Source organism: Chelon labrosus (genome assembly GCF_963514085.1).
Source record: "Chelon labrosus genome assembly, chromosome: 1".
NCBI lineage: Eukaryota > Metazoa > Chordata > Actinopteri > Mugiliformes > Mugilidae > Chelon > Chelon labrosus.
In genome coordinates this window covers 1256883-1275392 of record NC_140337.1, presented here as the reverse complement: position 1 = coordinate 1275392, position 18510 = coordinate 1256883, and the positions used below count along the sequence as shown (strand labels likewise).

The window sequence follows — 18510 nt, the reverse complement described above, 5'->3', positions numbered from 1 at the left end:
GATGCTAAACATACACAATAACCTCAGAAAGCTAACATTAGGTGGTTAGACTTCTTCAAAGAGTTGTATTTAAGGAAAGTATGTGCATGACATTTTCTGCCCCCGTGGCATAAGAAAACACTTACGCAGTCAACTTAAGACCTTAATATTGTTAACATTAAATGCCTGGACTCGGTACAGGGGCTGCATTTAAGGGAAAAATATGTGCATATTTCCACAGTCCGGTTGAGACTGTCAAACTCTTGCGGTGGTCAAAACACGACCTTAATCTTGTTAACATTAAACTTCAGGAGCCAAAACAAGGATCTGTATTTAAGGGAAAAATATGTGAATATTTCCATACTCCAGTTAAAGCTGTCATAATAAAACGGTGAGGTGCTCAACTTCAGACCTTACATTGTTAACATGAAACTCTCAAGCCCGTTCTGGAGCTGCCGTTAGGAAAAAGTGTTCAGAATATTTCCATATTTCTGCTTAGGTTTTCATAAAAAAAAAAAAAAATCACTTAGGTGGAATGTAAGGGCAATACATTCTCAGAGGACACTTTCACATGTGAATAATAAATAATGGCTCCTTACGCTGCGGTTTCGGTTGATTAAAATAAATGACTGCCCCAAAACACTTTCTGCAGAGTGAAAATGGAGGTGTACATGGAGTCATAACCACATAAAACATGATTTAATCACTTATAATCAATGTCTTGTATAAGCAACAATACTGTGATTACTTCTATGGCATCTACAGTGAACTTGGGCATTTTTAGCTCATTGTTTTGGTTTTACAGCCTGCAAATGCACTGTTTTGGTTCATCCGCATAGTTATTAGTCACATAAGGCAGCTGTTTTCATTGAATGCTCTTTGATAAGTCTTGGGGTTTTAGGTGCTTGCTTGAGGGTGGACATACCCATGGACATAGTGAGGTTTGAAGCAGCGACCTCACAGGTGCTTCTCTGACACTATTCCACAGTTCCTTAGCGTCACTGTCCTTGCATAAGTTTATTTATGTCAGGACAGATGTAAATAATGAATTAATTAATAATAACTTAACATGTGTGCTTTCAAGCTCATTATGTTCTGGAATTTGTATCATGTCCCCAAATCATGACGCCAACACCTTCTGGTTTGTCAACAATCAGCTCTACCCACTGAGCCATTGTTCTCTGCATCTAAACTCCAGTTGAATACACTTTGAGCAGAGGTCAGCCTTGTACGGCCCTGTGAGCAGTTTATGGGGTTTTAAGTGCTTGCTCAATGGTCCTGAGCCATGGAGGCTGCTCCCCATCTTTACTTTACCTTCTTAAGTCTTAATTTATTGTCTTTTTCCAAAGATTTCAACCAAATTGCACTCTTAAATTTAAATATTTCTGGCAATCGGTAAATGGTAATGCTATTGGTACTCAAAGCGCTTTACAGTCACAGACACATCTACCCATTCGCTCACACAAGCACACACACATTCACACAACAGTGCCACACACTGGGAGCAACTGGGGGTTCAGTGTCTTGCTCAAGGACACTTCGGCATGTGGCACATTCTGGGGATTGAACCGCAAACCCTCTGGTTCGTGGACAACCTGCTCTACCTACTGAGCCACAGCCGGCTCAAATTGGAGCTAATCTTTTGTTTAAAGGGACTAAACAAGTACCCAACTGTGGGTTTCAGATCATGTCATAATTTGAAACAAAAAAAAGGCTTTGAAAAGTTGAAATCTACTTCAAAAAAGTGTTTTGCAAGTTTTGTTTTCTGATTTCTAGGCTGGTATAATGAGTTTTTAGGCAGTGGAAGTATATATTATAACCTACTAGTCATGTCATACAGTATATTACAGCCTTTTCTGTGATATATGGTAACACATTTATACTAAGTGCACAATTTCTAGTTTACGAGGCATCAAATTCAGTTGAGTTTATAACCTTGTTCTGTAGTGACACCCACCTACTCAGCATTTGTGCCTATGTCATAATAGAAGTTTCCACCCTGTAGTTATGTTGTATTAGTAATGTATATGCTAGTATCCTTGGGAAAAGTCCCCACCCTGCATTTTCACAACTCTGAGCTGGAGCTACTGCAACTAAGCTGAGAACTTCTAAAATGTTCAACTTCTAAAGCAGAATTTGTACTTTTCTTGGAAAAACCCAAGGAAGCATAGGACCTTCCTCTTCCTCTGCCATTACTGTGGCTGCACTGATGAAGATAAATGACCAAAGCAAACCACATCACAGCAGAACTCTCATTAGCCATGAAGGCAGCAGGCCTCTCCACTGATCACAACTGAGTGTACATGTGTAGTATGTCTCAGTGTTCTCACCACATCAAGGATGAGCGTGTTGACGTCAAAGTTTGGCTTCTTCTTCACACTGCGGATGACGCAGCTCTGGACCATCGTTCCGCCGCACTCCACCTGGAGGCTGGGAGAGGTAACACTGGCCAGCTGGAAACTCTTCAGGTTACGAACGCCCCACGCTAAGACCTTACAGGAGGAGACAGGAAGGGAAGGAAGTATATGTAATTCAATACTGTGAAATAAATATATATTTTGAAAGACTGAAATGAATTTTCGTAAAAAAATATATCTAATCAGAACCACCGAGTAGACTTTTATTTTCATTCCTTAAAATCTCTAAGGACTTTAGTAATACCTCAATGGCGGTTCTCTGCAGAACAGGTTTGATTCCCTGAGGAATCATAAAGACATTGGGCTCTCTCTGAGGAGGTGGGTACGGGAGGTCCGACTCCTCCGGCTGCCGAAAGGAAAGCAGCACAGCAGCGTGTCAGAGAAGATGATTTACAGAGGTGTATTGAGAAGGCGAGCCATGCGGTTTTTAAACTAACATATAGTTATGTTTAATGAAGATGTTTAGTGTTAGTACATCGAAAATGTTTAAGTGTTAAAACCACACAAACACAACATTCAATGTGGGAAAAAAATGATAAAAACAACTTGTGGAAGGCTAAATATGTATCTTGTTTTATCATGTTACCATATGTTTTTCTAAGATAAAGACATAATGCAGCATAATTACATTTAATGAAATATTATTTGATGTTGACACATGGTTCTGAAACAGACAGCAATCTATTGTTCTCAGACAGAAGCTGTTTGAACAACATTCTACTACACCCCTCTCCACTTGTAATCTGATCACGCAGGACAGCCATTAAAAAGTTTGAACAGGGCTTGTAATCTTGTAATCTTGGTAAACTGAAATTTTCTTGCAATCTTGTGAGAAAATGAAATTTAAAATAATACAGTTTATCCCCCCCCCCCCGCCCGGTTTATATGTGTTCTTTTTATTTGTAGTGTTGTATGTATTTTAAACCTTTATGAACCCTTCCCACACTCTTACTAACCTTTCCCACACTCTTATTAACCTTTTCCATACTCTTATAAACCTTTACCCCCGCTCTCTATCATAAGTCACCAGTCATTGTCTACCAATCAAATAATAACTATATCACAGTTTTAAAAAAAAAGTGATTGCGCGTATTTTCCCGCGATGTAGCGAAATTCCCGCAATATAAAATTAGACATGTATTAAAAACCCACGAATTAGCAAGTCCGCAAAAACTCAACCGCGAAGTGGCAAGGGACGACGGTATCCTCTTTAGGATACATATCTTCAAGTGATGTAAAAGGAAACCAAGCATTGTTAGTGCAGGAAACATAACAAAACTATGAAAAAAGTACAAAAGGAAAAGCTTGTATGAGGACTTGTCAGTTACATGCATGTATGACGAAGTTATCTGGTTTTCTGTAAATGGACACGCTGACATGAACCGGGATGGTTAAGGATGGCTTTGATCTTTGTACGCGAGTTTTTATATTGTACCCATTGCTGCAGATTTTCAGAGAGGAATCCTGGAAACACCAACTGGGGATGCAACAGTGAAAAAACACAGAGAAAAAAGAAGAAGAGCAGTGAAATAAAAAGAGAATTCAGCACGAAAGGATACCTTCCTTTTTTTATGAACGCATACCCATGACTGATATTTGAATAAACCTTTTCACTCATTTTGATTGTTTTACCTCATCTAGAGCATGGGTGGAGGTCATAAAGTCTCCCTGTGGATGAGAAAAAGTTGATGTTAAAGGAAGAAAATGCAAAAAAAGAAAAAAACAAAGCGGAAACTCAAGCTCAAGAAACTCAAGAAAACGCAAAACATTTTGAGATAAACGGACCTCTTGACCTGGAATATGGTGAACTGATGGCTGTAGAGTCAAAACAGAGATAAATTACTGTCATACAATTAAAGCTCCGAATTACAGAGAATGTACTGCATTACCCAAAACTAATACATATTCCAAAAAACCTAAAAGGCCAGGACATGCCAAGCTGACAGTTGGCCCTTGGCCACGTAGGGGATGACGATGTTCTTCCTCTTGTTGTACTTCCCCTCTCTGTCCTTTCAGCATCAGAGTGTGTTTCTGAGAGGGATCTTTCTCATTTGCTGAACAGATTAAAGAACCAGTACATGAGAAGAGAACGGATGACAATAACATAACCATCTAGTGGTCCATCTAGTGACCATCTATTGACAGCTAAGTGTAGACCAGATGATTAAGGAGGCCAGCTCCGTATGATGGTTTGAAGCTCTTCCTAGCCTCCTAGCTTCCTAGTCTCCGAGCTAATAGTACCTCTTCCTGTTCCCACATTTTGATTGACAAACTACTGCCACCTGCTGGTATCAAGATTTTGTGCAGAACATCCAGACACCAGAGACACGGCGACATAGTCATCTTTCATTGCCAGTAGTTCTTTGGTGTCAGCTTGGTGTGTCTAGGCCTTAAAACACACATCATTTTCCAAACTGAGTATCAATAAATCAAAAAGGTTGACCTTTTCTCTGCGTATGAGCTCAAATGCGGCCAGCAGCTCGCCAGCACTCTTGTCTCCTCTGCGGATCGGGAACCAGGCCAAGCGTGGCGATGGAGTCATGGATGGCTGGCACACACAGCGGCCCATGAACTCATCTGCTCCCTGAACATTTATAATACAGTCATATATATCATTTACCAAAAAACTGCATCCAACTTTTCGTATTTTGGCATGAAACTTGGACACAACACTCACATATGTATCTTGATCGTAGAGCTCCACCACGACGTTGGGAGGATTGGCCATCATGGCCTCTAGGTCGCCAAAGATCTCAATCTCGTAGAAGATGAGCGTCTGGTCCCAAGTGGGATTGAGGGTGTTCCGCACTGTCACCGTCTTTTGGGACTGATGGAGGAACGACACAATAGCGTAGGGGTCTGCAGAGAGGATGCGGTTCATTAATATCTTTAAAACACATAGAAGAAGAAACTTAGAACTACTACTTGCAAATATGGCTGCAAAATTAACTGAAAATGAACTTTTCAAATTTCATTTATGTTTTACTAATGAAAATCTTAAACTATATAGTATATCCAAGTTTGGTCAAAATTAGACGACAAAGTTTAAAGTTCAGATTAAACCAGAAATGAAGCTTGTCTTCTAGTATTCTACTAATAATCAGGATAAAAATGCCTCGGGTAACCACCTCAATTAGAAAACACTGGTCATACCAGTACAGGTTTCCAATCAGATTGAGAGGGATGGTGTAAATCCTTGATAATCAGTTCAGAAGGAAAATCTTAGCTCCTAATAACCATGTAAACTCCTGATGTGGTGGCTTTTTGCTTGGAATAAATCCATGCTTTCTGAGCATGTTTTTCCCATGTGCCGTTGACTTCAGGTGGGGAGTTTCCAGAAACATGGGACAAAGAATTGTTCAAACAAGTGATTTAGCATTGTAGCGTAAAAGAACATTGTGCAAACAGCTGCCACCAAATTGGGGTCATGATACAAATTTTGGAATGTCATGTAACGTGAATGGATAAAATTAGCTGGAATGCCTGTGGGCAGCAATGATGAAAACGTCTTGGTCAGCTTATTTTATTGAATGAATTCAGTGTTTATCAGGTTGATATTGTCCATGTAAACCCATTTTTTTTTTTCGTCAGAGTAGATGCTGAAGCTATAATAAAACAGAGTGAATGCATTTTAATGGGGGTCCTCACAAGTGTAGAAGAACAGATGTGCATGTTTAAACTATCCTGGCGTCCTGCATGGTGACCTCAGTAGCTTGGGAATGCTGAGCTCGAGACGGAGGACTGGGAACGCTGCTCGGTGTAAGTTTGTTATTCTAGGTCACAACCACTCTCCTGCATGTTAACACACACATCTACCAGTGTGAGTGGGTGTGTGGGTTGTGCGCGTGTGTGCGTTCCATCCATACAAACACACATGAATGTACAGTGACACAGACTGAATAGTTTGTTATTTCAGGCTGGCTAAAGAGTCTCCACGGAAGCCGTTAGCATCAGAGTAAACATAAGTTAAGATGCATTTTCCCACAAGCACTCAATTAAACCTCTGACACACACACACACACACACACACCACAAACACACACATACTGTACAGACACACCACCCATGGTGACCCATTCAATTAACGTCCATTCCCAACAGCCCATTAGCTCATATAAACAGCAATACAAACAGCCCAGGGGGTTATGTATGTCTGTGTGCGTGTGTGCGTGCGTGCAGGGGAAACAGCAGCAGCAGTAGTCAAGACCCGAGCTGGAGCCACAGAGGTAAATAAACATGATGAAGACGACTGGGAAAATATGAACTATTAAATCACAATTAAAAATACATAAAGGATGACAGTACTGTAGAAAGAAATAAAGATGGAAAATAGACTGATGAACATTAAACAATTCAATAAAGCTGAAAACAAAGACATAAAAACATAGGCTAAAGCTTTGGTGATCATTGAGAGAACATGACTGAAGCCACAGCAAGGTAGAGAACTGGCACTTTTGTGACAAGATGATACAAATACATTGCCATTTAAAAGTATTTGCACCTCTCAGAATGTTCAACATTTCTGCATAAAAACAACATCAACAGATTTTCAGTTTTTTGAAAGAGAACCCAATCAAAGAAACAAACGTTACAGTTGTGCATTTATTTAATCGATGTATCATTTGTTCATATCTGTGAGTTGCAAAAGTAAGTGAACCCTTGTTTTTTTTCAGTTTCTGCTGTGATCTCCTTGTGTGGCAATGACAGCAACTAGACATTTCTGGTGACTGCTGATCAGTTGTCTATGATGAATTTTAGCCCAATCCTTACTACAGAACGACTTCAGTTCTGAGATGGTGTTGGGTTTCCTCCAGAGGTTGCGCTAGAATTTTTCGTTATCTGTTTGACTGACAGGGTCATAAAAATCCCTTCATAATCTATTTTTACCAGTCACTTTAACCCACTTTAACCCACACCACATCCTCAGAAAGCTTCTTTGTTTGTGCTATCATATACTTCCACAGACATGTGTTGTGAATATCAGATTGTCACAAATCCTTGATTATTTTAAGCAAAACTTGGCACTGATTGATACCTGAATCTCAATGGGCTGACTGGAAACACTTCAGAGGAAATGGACTCTAATTTGGCCTTGAACTTAATTTATAATCCTAGAAGTGCACTTGCTTTTGCACCTCACAAACATGTAACATTGGCTCATTTTTCTGACTAAACAAATACAAACGTACATTTCTGTTTTATTTGTTTGATTGGGTTATCTTTGTCTACTGCCAGGTCTTGCGTGATAAGCCATCGAAGTTTTATGATATTTTTGTGCAGAAAAGACATCCTTCAGCGATGTACGATGGTGCTAAATGTTTTTTACAACTGTCCTTCTTTAAATATAAAGTTATTAAAGCAATATAAGGAAATACAAGGAGTTTACAATAATATTGACAAAATATAGAATAGTAGAGTCTGAATGCATTATTGTTGCTATAGATGGATGAAGGCCAATCAAATCAAAGTTTCAGCAAAGCTTCTTCTTCTGCTGCTGTCAAGAATATCATCTTTTTCAAAATCCTGTATGCATGCACTCTGTAACAGTTTTTATAGAAAACCTGTGCAAGACTGAAGTTTGTATTCTTTCCATGGACATGGAAACAAAGATTGGGCTGCAAACATTTGGGCAGCTCCAATGAGCAAAAATCAGTTATCAGTTATATCAACAGAACAAGAGAGAAATCAAAAAACACTGACAAGTGCTAGTCTAGGTGGCTAACAGCTAGCCTTGCTAATAGCTCGAGGTTAGCAGTCAAACACTGCATATATGAAATGAAAAAGTGACTTGAATGCGGCTTCAGGATGAAAGAAAAAAAGAAAGAACAAAAGAAATGGTAGGTGGACAAGCAAACAAAACACCAGTGTTAAGCAATCTTTAATCATGGCTGCTCAGAATCTATGTAACTCCACATTAAGACACAACTTAAGTCCATCCAGCAGCTCTATTCTACTCTACTCTACCATCCATTGATCCGTTACACTGAGTGTATGTGTGTGTAGGTATGTGTGTGAGTGTGCCAGGATGTTCTCCTCTCATTGACTAACCTCCAATCATCTGCAGTGAGTTTCTGATTAATGTATATTACCAGGACTGATACTGATATAGATGAAATAAATGGAAATAAATGAAACGCACCCACTTGCCAGATCATTAGGTACATTCGTGAATGCATTCTAATCATAGACTGTATATAAATATGGTAAACACATCCCCACTTCCTTCCGTTGGTTCCACGCATAGCCGCGCTGTTGATGACCCGCCCACACTACCAGCAGACTCACTGGCATTTTTGTTTAATTAATACTGCACTCGCTACCTCCACCAGTTACAAAGAAATGTTGGATTATGCACTTTATTTATTTATTTTCCAACTATCACAGTCCTACGGGCCACTTCATGGAGCGGTTGGCATGGCAACTTGTAGTTATCATGATGTCACATCCTGTTTCTATAGCATCAAATAACTACCTAAAACAAAACTTATGAGAAAATGTGTATTTTAGTGTAGTTTGGCCCAAGTCCCATCTGCTGACATGGAGGGAGTAGCGCTTATGACCTATACTGTAGTCAGTCACCAGGGGGAGCTCTGCCTTTATTTTTGAGGAGAGGTTCTGTCGTTCATCTTTACACAGTCTATGGTTCTAATATAACAGTCCTGCACTAAATCCTCCTTGTACTGTTGTAATGTTCAGCTAATGTTGAAACAGAGTCTGAAAGGTGGTAATTCAACTGGACGATCAACTGACTAAAATGTAAAAATAATAGGAGCGTGTGTCGGTACAACACAACACGATTCAATAGTACTACAAACCACAGCCTCCGCATTGAAAACACAGTTTAACTAACAGCACTATTATATTGGAATAGTGTAGCTTATGAAATGATGAGTCAACGTATGTTAAATAATTCAGCATACAGTACCTGAGAAGCTGTCTTTGTCCATAGCCAGCAGGTCTCTGGCTTGATACAGGTAGCAGCGCAGGTGGTAACGGGTTCCACCTGCAAACGCATAATAAAATAAACTCGCTTTACTATACTGACTATAAAACAGAGGAGGGGAAGACAGGTAAGGAGGTAGTATGCATCTTACGGTCAAAGAAACAGGAAATGGTCGGTCTGTTGACTCCAAACGTGGTCGTGACCGACTTGTCGTCATTCTTGTCCTCTATGCTGCTCTGGGGGACGAGGAAGAGGACAGAAAGGAGGAAAAAGTCAGTAAACTCTGAATCTGATATGGGACGGTCTTTCATGATTTAGGTCTCCTTGTTTTAACAGAGGAAACTCTTAAAGCTGCAGTATGCCATGATGTTTAACACAGGAGTTTGTCTTTAACTATGGCGAAAGCAAGAAAGAAAGAAAGAAAGAATATAGTAAGTAAGAGAAAGAAGGAAAGTTAAGAGAAAGAAAAGAGCTGCTGTTTAGTGGTTAGAAGAATCAGCTTTGAGACCAAGAGTTACGGGTTTCGCTGAGGTGCCTGGACCAACAAATGAATGAATAGATGGATCAAATGCAGAGAAAGACATTCTTGTCATGTCAGAACAAAATAGCTGTTGATTTTTTGAAAGTAAGGACTTTCCAGAGAAGTAGGGGTTGGTACAGGCCATCTTTCCCTCACCAGGGAACACTCCAGAGCAAAGATGGCTGCCGGTCCAGTCTTCTCTAGCGGCTCCATGCGGCACCTCCACCTGCGCCTCCTGAAGCTGTCCGTCTTCCTGGGCTTCAGGTGGAACTTCCAGCCGAACAGTGAGGCGTACTCCCAACCCTCCCTCTCCGCCTCGTCCGGACGCTGCTGGAAACACACACAGATACTGTATCTGCTGTAGATCTAAGGAATTTCACTTATTTATCATGTCATCCTGTGAAATATCTCTTTTTCTTAAGAGTCATGCTCCTATAGATGTCAGAATTCATGATATTTGTGATGTCCATTAACTTACTTAACTTTCAATTTAAATTTAGTTCACTTACTTAAGTTTGAAACAGCAAGTGTATAAGTGTCCTGCTTTTATATTGTGTTTTTATATTGACCTTATTCTGTCTCTGTTTGTCATCAAACTTGGATTTTTGCAGCATACTGCTGTGCCATTGTAATACCTAAGTTTCCTTTTGGGAATCAATAAATTCTTGTCCTGTCCGATCTGGTCTGGTCTGGTCTGTTCATGTCTTGTCGTCTCCTCTCTTTTTATCCAGTTTTATTTCGTTTATCTTGTCATATCTTATCTTAACATCCCTTGAAACATATCACAACGACTTTCAGTTCAGTATGATAAACAGAAACTTTAATCAGCTTTTTGTCTTTTTAAACAAAGTCTCAAGTTTAAAGGCATTTCTGTTTGTTTCCATCTGGTCGTTATTTATGAAACTTGACCACCACCTAGTGGCCGGAACCGGGAAGTTCAGTTGCTTACACGGAGTATAACATGAGAGATTTCAGATTGAGATGAGGAGGGATTATTCAGCCATGTATTTGGATGTCATGATAAAAACATATTCTTTGCCTCTATCTTTTCACTCTGGCTATATATCTATCTCTCTGGCTCAATTCAGTTCAGGTCAACAAAGAAGAAAATATTTCAAAAGCATTAGCATACTGTTGAGTGGCACAAATATAAGAAAAAAAGAGTAATAAAACAACTTATTAAATAGAAGACAAAATAAAGACAAAACATTGAGGATTTTTAAGGTATTTAGTATTTTTATTTTAAGAGATGAGTGACTTCATGTATTTTATTTCTTGTTTATTTTAGATTTTGAATTTGATACTACTCCACTGTGTGACTTGAACACATGTGCTCTATTCTATTTCAAACTACAGCCGCTACAGCTACACCTGGAAAATACTAAAAGAAAAGAAAGAAGAAATTTATAGAGAACAGAGAGAGTATAGAGAAAGAAAATGTATTCATGAGCGGTTTCTGAGGATGTATATCTGCAGTATAAACCACTAGCATAAGGAGTCTCAGTATTGACTCACGCAGTATTTTTGAGGTCGAGGTTTTAATTTGTGAAATCTACCTTTTTCAGAGCATCCATCTTCTGTTGGTCTCGTCGCCTCATCCGAATCCATCGCCTCCTTCGGTTGGTGTGGTACATCTTCTCCGCTGGCACCCAAGACTTGGGGCGGCGGTCTGGAGGAATGGTGATGCCGTACTCCCACCCTGAACACGCACACACAGGCTGTGTTTACATGGACACTAGTATACAACTAATAATCCTAATAACCACTTGATCTGCTGGTTTCTCTCTGGTTATGATAAATATATTCTTTCTGAGCATGTTTGCTTCACATAGGATCATCATTCTGGAAGTTGTAGTATGTGGTGCTGTTAAACTGGATTGAAATTATTTCTGTTATTTACCCTAGCACATCGAGTACAATGTCCAAATAATAGGAACATGTGTCATTAGAACACAATTCAGTAGTACTGCAAACCACAGCCTCCACAATGAAAACACAGTTAAATCAACAGCACTCTCAGTTATTTGAAACTAATGCTGAATACCTGAAGACAAGATTTAACGTAGCACGGTTATATTAGAATGCACTAGTGTACCTAATATACTGGATAGTGTGTAAATCTTACCAGATTATTGTATTTAAACAGTTAAGCCACAGACATATTTTCTGTTTATTTTACATCTTGTAGAAGGAGATGTTTTCTTGTGTGTGTGTGTGTGTGTACCTTGATCATCCACAGCCCTGTTGAGATCTTCACTCCACTCCACCTCCTCCCACACCCAACCTGGAGGACACTCCACTTCGTCCTTTGGAATCGCTTTCTCCCCGTTCTGACTCAAACACACACAAGGTTTTTAGATTAACTGAGATGAATGAAGCCATGTTAAATACAGAGACACGCATACACAAACATACCACGTCAGCGTATCTTTCAGGCATGTCATTCCACTGTCAACATTATATGTTGTCTCGTCTTGTCTAGTCATGTCTAGTCATTGCTTATCGTATCTTGTCTTGTCTTTTATCTTGAGTTGAGTTCTGACTCAAAAATACACAGTGTTTTAAGATTAATTAAGATGACTGAAACAGTGTCAAGTACAGAAACACACACATAAACATACCACATCAGTGTATCCTTCTGGCATGCCGATCCACTGTCCGCCCAGCAACCTCATCTGGTTTTCAAACACCTCCTCTGTGAAGGTCATGTGACCGGCGTCCACATCAAACAGCAGTCTGAGGCAACATGAAGCAGAACGTGTTTTAAAAACTACAAGAGTTCATTTTATCTGAGCTTGGGGTGAGAATATGGATGAATGTTTTCACCAATTCAAAACCTTAAAAGCAGTGAGGAAACAGACAGACAAATAATACTAAATAAGTGGCTTCATTTTCAGTTGTAAAACCCATTAATAGTTTTTAGCAATGAGAAATGAAAATATGCACCTCTTTAGCTGATCCCTTGTCCAAATCTACACATTTTAGGTGGGAAAACTGTTGTGAAAAGAGGCCAAAAAGCCTCTAAAAGTCAATTCAAGGATGCTCAGAATTCCTATATTATTTACATCAGCATCTCAGAGAAACACGTGCAAAGACATGTTTGACACAGTTAATCAGAAACTCACGTCCTCTCGGGGCTGATATACCAGTCTCCAGCCCAGCTCCAGCCAGGGGAGGGTTTAAAGCTCTCTTTGGGCAGTTTAACTCTCCCAGTGACATCGCTGAACTTGGGGTAGGTCAAACCTGTAGTTCCCCAGCTTCCCACCAGGGCGAGCCGAGTCTGGTTTTCATACTATAAGAGAAAGAGGATGTTATTTGGTGATGTTTATATTATGTTCACAATGGAACTTTTTTGTGGTATTCACAACCTCCAAGGACATTCAATGTAGGGAAATCTATATCAGTATAAGTGGTGCATTCACTAATTAAAGTCCCCTGCATTACAGCAACTACCTGGGAACTATTCACAGAGGAATCACCTTTACCCCAAAACTAAAATGTACAATAATAAATTGACTAAGTTATGCAAGCAAAAATACACTGCCTGGCCAAAGAAAAACAAAAAAAGGCCACACACTGTAATATTTCATTGGACTGCCTTTAGCTTTGATTACAGCACACATTCTCTGCGGCATTGTGTCAATAAGCTCTTTAAATTATAAGATTTAAGCTACGTATAATTCTCCAACCTGAGTATGATTCCTCTTGCATTCTCAAACTGTCGTATAACATCATCAGTTGTATGTTGTATTTGTATCATCAGATTCTACATGTACGCTTTAGTCAGATATATGTATCTATGACAGATGTATGTTTATCTCATTTCTCCTGCTGCGCTCTTCTCTTTTCTGTCTCTACCCGGCTGGCCTTAGGCAGATGGGTCCATCCATATGAGCTGGGTTCTGCTCAAGGTTTCTTCCTGTTAAAAGGGACTTTTTTCTTGCCACCGACACCTTCAGGCTTGCTCTGGGTGTCTTGAGACGATTTGTATTGTTATTGACACTATATAAATAAAATTGAATTGAATTGAATTATGGATAATTAGGATTGCTAGCTCCCTCAGCTCGGCTCAAACTCCCCCCCTTTTGCCATTTTTGAATTAGCCAGGAGTTAGGTGGAGTCAAGCAAATGAATCCCATGGGTGACATCACAGAGGGTTTGTCCATTTTATTTAGAGTTTATGGTATAGACCCCACTTCTCGCCCGATGACAGCTGAGACAGGCTCCAGTCCCCTTGCAATCCTTCACAGGATGGCAGTCACCGAAGATGAATGAATGAATGATACAGACATTTTTACACAGACATTTTGACTTGATGATGGAGTTTACACTTCCATAAAGTTTCTCCGAAAGTCATGAAAGTGAGTCAGTCTGCACAATACAAAGGTAGTTTTTAACATTTATCACTTGTGTTCTGTTATGAGTTGATTGTGCTATAAGCGGCTACGTCATCCTAGCTGCTTTAAGGTCATTGTTGGAAGCAAATCGTCTTACCGTCTCAGCAAAGACAGACAGTTTTCCTTCAGCGTACTGGTTGAAGTGTTTGACATCGGCGGCCAATCCGAACCACACTTTAACCCTGAGCTGACCGGGAAGTTTGGCCTCTCCTCCACTGCCCTGAGGGTACTGCATGACAAACACGCACAAAGACCTGGTCACGTTTTATGTCAGGAAAGAAGAGTGTATGCTTGTGTGTTTCTCTGTGTACCTTGAGGAACACCGTCTGCAGCTGTCCGCAGTGTTTCCCACAATGCTGCTGGGAGAAAATGACAGTGTGCGCTGGGATGCGGTAGTAGGCCACCCTGCGGTCACCCTGCAGCATCCAGATCACTATGTCTGGGAGACTATTCTGGGGCTGGGTAAGAGACAGAGGCCACACACAGACAAAAAAAAAACAAAAAAAAACAGAAAGAGAGCATTAGTGGTAATTAACTTTCCTGTGAAAGTAGACTCTTACTGCTTCTTCCCTGTCATACCCCCTATTACTATAGCTAAAATGGCTCCATGGATCTTCCTGACTACTGTTGCAGACATTTGGGAAAACATATGTCTGGCCCTGATGAAGGCCACGAGCCTAAAGGGGTCGGTCTAACAAAGTTGTTTGACATAGAAGTGTGGAGTCTTGACACTTTTCTTCCTCCATGCACCTTGGAAGTGGGTAAACAAATAAAATTTCTTCTTTGACATTTGGGAAAATGAAAGGAGTCGCCAAGAACACATTTTTTTCAAGAATTATTGCAAACGATTGTTTTCCAGTCCTACTGAAAGAAATATGCAAAACAGCATGAGATGTTGACCTAGCCTCCAAATTCACTAGATCCCAAACTGATCAAGTATCAGTGCAATGATCCCCTCAACCCATAGGACTCAAAGGCCCCCACTAACAACATTCTGTTGCCAGACACCACAGGACACCCTCAGAAGGCCCATGTCCATTCTCTGATGAGTGGAACGGTTTTGGAGGTACAAGGGAGACCTACACAATATTAGGCAGGTGGTCATAATGTAATGCTTGATCAGTGTATAGAGTATAAATCACACCCTCATATATACTTCATGGATCACAGCATTTGTATTCTTGCTGCGAAGGTTCTCAGTCATCCAGGTTATTTTATATCCACAATACAAAGCTGAAACAATGGCAAATAGACTTGTAGAGTTTCTTGAAAATCTTTAATCCAAGTAGCTTCTTCAGTTCTAAAAGACTGGTGGGGAGTTGGCGTTTAAATAGGAACATCTGTGGGCATTGCCCATCAGAAATTTGTATGATTAGGGTCTGTTAAAGCCAAAGCACAAAAACATATCCCAGAATGGACAGAGAGGTAGAAAACAACAAGAGGAGGAACATTGGCAAATGTGGGTGAAGTATCAGGGAAACCCAGGAGAATTTTTATAATTTTAAATTTAAACTCGGTCACATACTGAGGCAGACACTTGTTCAATTGTAGTAGTAGTGTAGTTCAGTACAGTAAGGAATGTACGGACCTGTACACTGGGTAAACAAAACAACCCATTCACAAACAAATGGCTCAACACAGGAGAGCCAGCTTTTTAAGAAAGGGCTCAGTGGTCCACCTACACCCAAAGGACAAAGGAAAACTTCAGTGAGGACGGCCGCGTCAACATTTTATCCAGAGAAGACAGATGGTTTGAAAGAGGAGTAAAGGAAGACATCTATGTCAAATTGGATAAACCCTCTCCAAACAAGGGAGGAGGACTGAGATATAATCTGCCATCAATTTACAACACAGTCTGAACTATTATAATCACAGATGAGTATTAGTAAACCCAAAGCATGTGAGTTTCAGGTAAAAATCCAAACTCCCCCCAAGTCATTGAGAACTTTGTTTTAGCTTTGTTTTCAATGAACCATGAATTGGACCACAGACAATCCTTACAGACATCGATCAAAAATTTTGGTTTTTACTAATCCAGGGAGTGGGACAGAAAGAATGAATCAACCAACTTCTGTGTAATTCTCACATTTGAGAAGTAGTTTAGTATAGGGTCTAATAGTTGAATTGGACCTACCCATATGATGTAAAGGGTCATGTAAAGAGAGGTAGTACATAAACCATTTAACAGTCAGAAGCCTCACACACCTCCTCAGCCATGGTCCTCAGCCTGTTGGCCCAGTCCTCCGCCTGCTCCAGCACCGTGGACAGCTCGGTTTCGGGTCCATGTTTGAGAGACAGCGCCGCCCCAACGATGTGCTGCATTTGGAGGGTACGGATGTGCCTTAACGAGCGATCCAGAGGTGTAGCACACTGCCATTTGTCGAGAGAGGGCAGCTCCTCACTGGGAAAATAGAGAGACATAAATGCAGTCATGGAGTAAATGATGGGTAAAAATTTCCTTGCTTAACATGAAAATCACATGTACAGGTGGATAAACATTGTAGAAGTCCAGCACTAGGGTAAATTTTCAACCACGGGATAAAACTATTTAATTAAACAAAGCCTGACAATGGTTTACCTGCAGTCTGTGATGATCTGATCCAACAGCTCCACCACTCGGAGCTCCAGATCCTCCAGATCGCTGCCTGCCTTCACTTGCAGCTGCACCCGCTGCAGATTTGTCTCCTGGACACACAAACACATCCATATGGTGAACGCTTCTTTTGTGACACACAGTGGAGGTTCATCTGCCAAAGGCCAACAATTCAGAATGGTGCTAACATACACAGATGCAGACGCAAGCACACCCACCAGTCTTTCCACGATAGCCAGCAGCATGTTGAGAGCCTCGATCCTCGGGTGGATATCTTCCCACTCTGACGACAGAACCACCACCGGCTTAATATTTCCCCACGGCAGGTAGTAGTAATGGCAACCTGGAATGTGAGAATACAATAAATCACACACTAATGATAAAGCTAGGGACACACTTGTAAATAATTGTAAAATATGTGTATGTCAGTGTATTTTTCTATATATTTTTTGCAGCAGCAGTCTTGGGCGTATAAAGATATTGTGTTATGACTTCAGCCAAGCAATCAAACTAGCAGTTACGCCGTAGAAAGCAAGCAGAGTCCGAAGTACGGCCTTTTACCCTGCAGAGAGCAGTTGCATCAAAGCTGCCAAAAATTCCAAAGGAAGCAGAAGAAGAAAGCAAGCAGAAACAAATAAGCAGAAGTGGATAAAGAAATGGGAAACTATGGAAGGAAAGGTTCAGCTTCTAAACCCTGTCAAAAGGTTCTCTCTTTAAAACCAAAGTCATTTGCATTTACTGTCGATCTAAAAAGATCTCACGGAGCTTTCTGGGCATCTGAGATTTTCATAAGAGTAATACAAAAACACACATGCACATTAAATATGGAAATTGTGATTAATTGCGATGAAGTATGTTAATCTATAGACACTCCTACTGCACAACATACACAAATCAACACAACAAGCTAATATTATCACATATACGGTATCTTTTTCATCCGGACTACACAGCACCAGTAACAGCCTGAACTCTGACTTACCATCAAACACGGCCCTGCTGAACTGCGTGGTGGAGGCCAGCGGGAGGCAGGTGTAGTCAAACCTGTTGCCGTAGTTACCAATGCTAACTTCAAACTGGATGGCATCATCAACGTCCTGGAGTAGCGTGGCCGAATAAAATGCTACGAAGAGAGAGAACTTCCTCTTCCTCATGAACTTCTGTAAGACGGAGAGAACGGTTGAGAAAGAGGACAGGGATGGTATCTGTCTATTTATCTATCTGTTTAGAACGTCCTTTGTCTCTCACCTCCACCACCAGGAGATCATCTGACGGTATGTCTTCATTTCTCTGCTCTGGCTTATCCACAAGCTTTGTGGTTAGTTCCAGTAAAACTCGACCTCGGTACGCCACGCCCTCCCCCTGAAGGGTAGAAATAGGATTGTCACTACTTGTGATCATATACTGTAAATCCTATGTTTAAAATAAAAGGATATCTCAATGTTTCCAAAGCCACTAAAATTTTATTTGCACCCCTCATAATTTACATTTCTGCATAAAAACTACTAATGGATTGTCACACAAGTCCTGAAAGTAGAGAACCCAATCAAACAAATGAAACAGAAATATCATACTTGAGCCAATATTACATATCTGTGAGGTAAGCGCAGCTCTAGGATGACAAGTTAATTTCAAGCCCAAATTGGAGTCCAAGTGTTTCC

At 40.4% G+C, this 18510-nt stretch overlaps 1 protein-coding gene across 1 annotated transcript in view; it reads right to left on the bottom strand.

Annotated features, from left to right (window-relative positions):
* dysf (dysferlin, limb girdle muscular dystrophy 2B (autosomal recessive)) overlaps window positions 1-18510 on the bottom strand; it is an 86608-nt gene that overhangs the window by 44029 nt on the left and 24069 nt on the right. The window contains exons 19-39 of the mRNA XM_084560033.1: window positions 18098-18211; window positions 17832-18009; window positions 17068-17192; window positions 16835-16941; window positions 16462-16657; window positions 14568-14714; window positions 14354-14485; window positions 12985-13151; window positions 12481-12595; window positions 12084-12189; window positions 11416-11558; window positions 10016-10189; window positions 9491-9575; window positions 9322-9399; window positions 5074-5255; window positions 4840-4980; window positions 4182-4211; window positions 4029-4064; window positions 3832-3873; window positions 2641-2742; window positions 2310-2471 (exon numbers count right to left, since the gene is read on the bottom strand). Coding sequence (XP_084416159.1) covers window positions 2310-2471; window positions 2641-2742; window positions 3832-3873; window positions 4029-4064; window positions 4182-4211; window positions 4840-4980; window positions 5074-5255; window positions 9322-9399; window positions 9491-9575; window positions 10016-10189; window positions 11416-11558; window positions 12084-12189; window positions 12481-12595; window positions 12985-13151; window positions 14354-14485; window positions 14568-14714; window positions 16462-16657; window positions 16835-16941; window positions 17068-17192; window positions 17832-18009; window positions 18098-18211 — 2562 coding nt within the window. The remainder of the gene's footprint in view (window positions 1-2309; window positions 2472-2640; window positions 2743-3831; window positions 3874-4028; window positions 4065-4181; window positions 4212-4839; window positions 4981-5073; window positions 5256-9321; window positions 9400-9490; window positions 9576-10015; window positions 10190-11415; window positions 11559-12083; window positions 12190-12480; window positions 12596-12984; window positions 13152-14353; window positions 14486-14567; window positions 14715-16461; window positions 16658-16834; window positions 16942-17067; window positions 17193-17831; window positions 18010-18097; window positions 18212-18510) is intronic.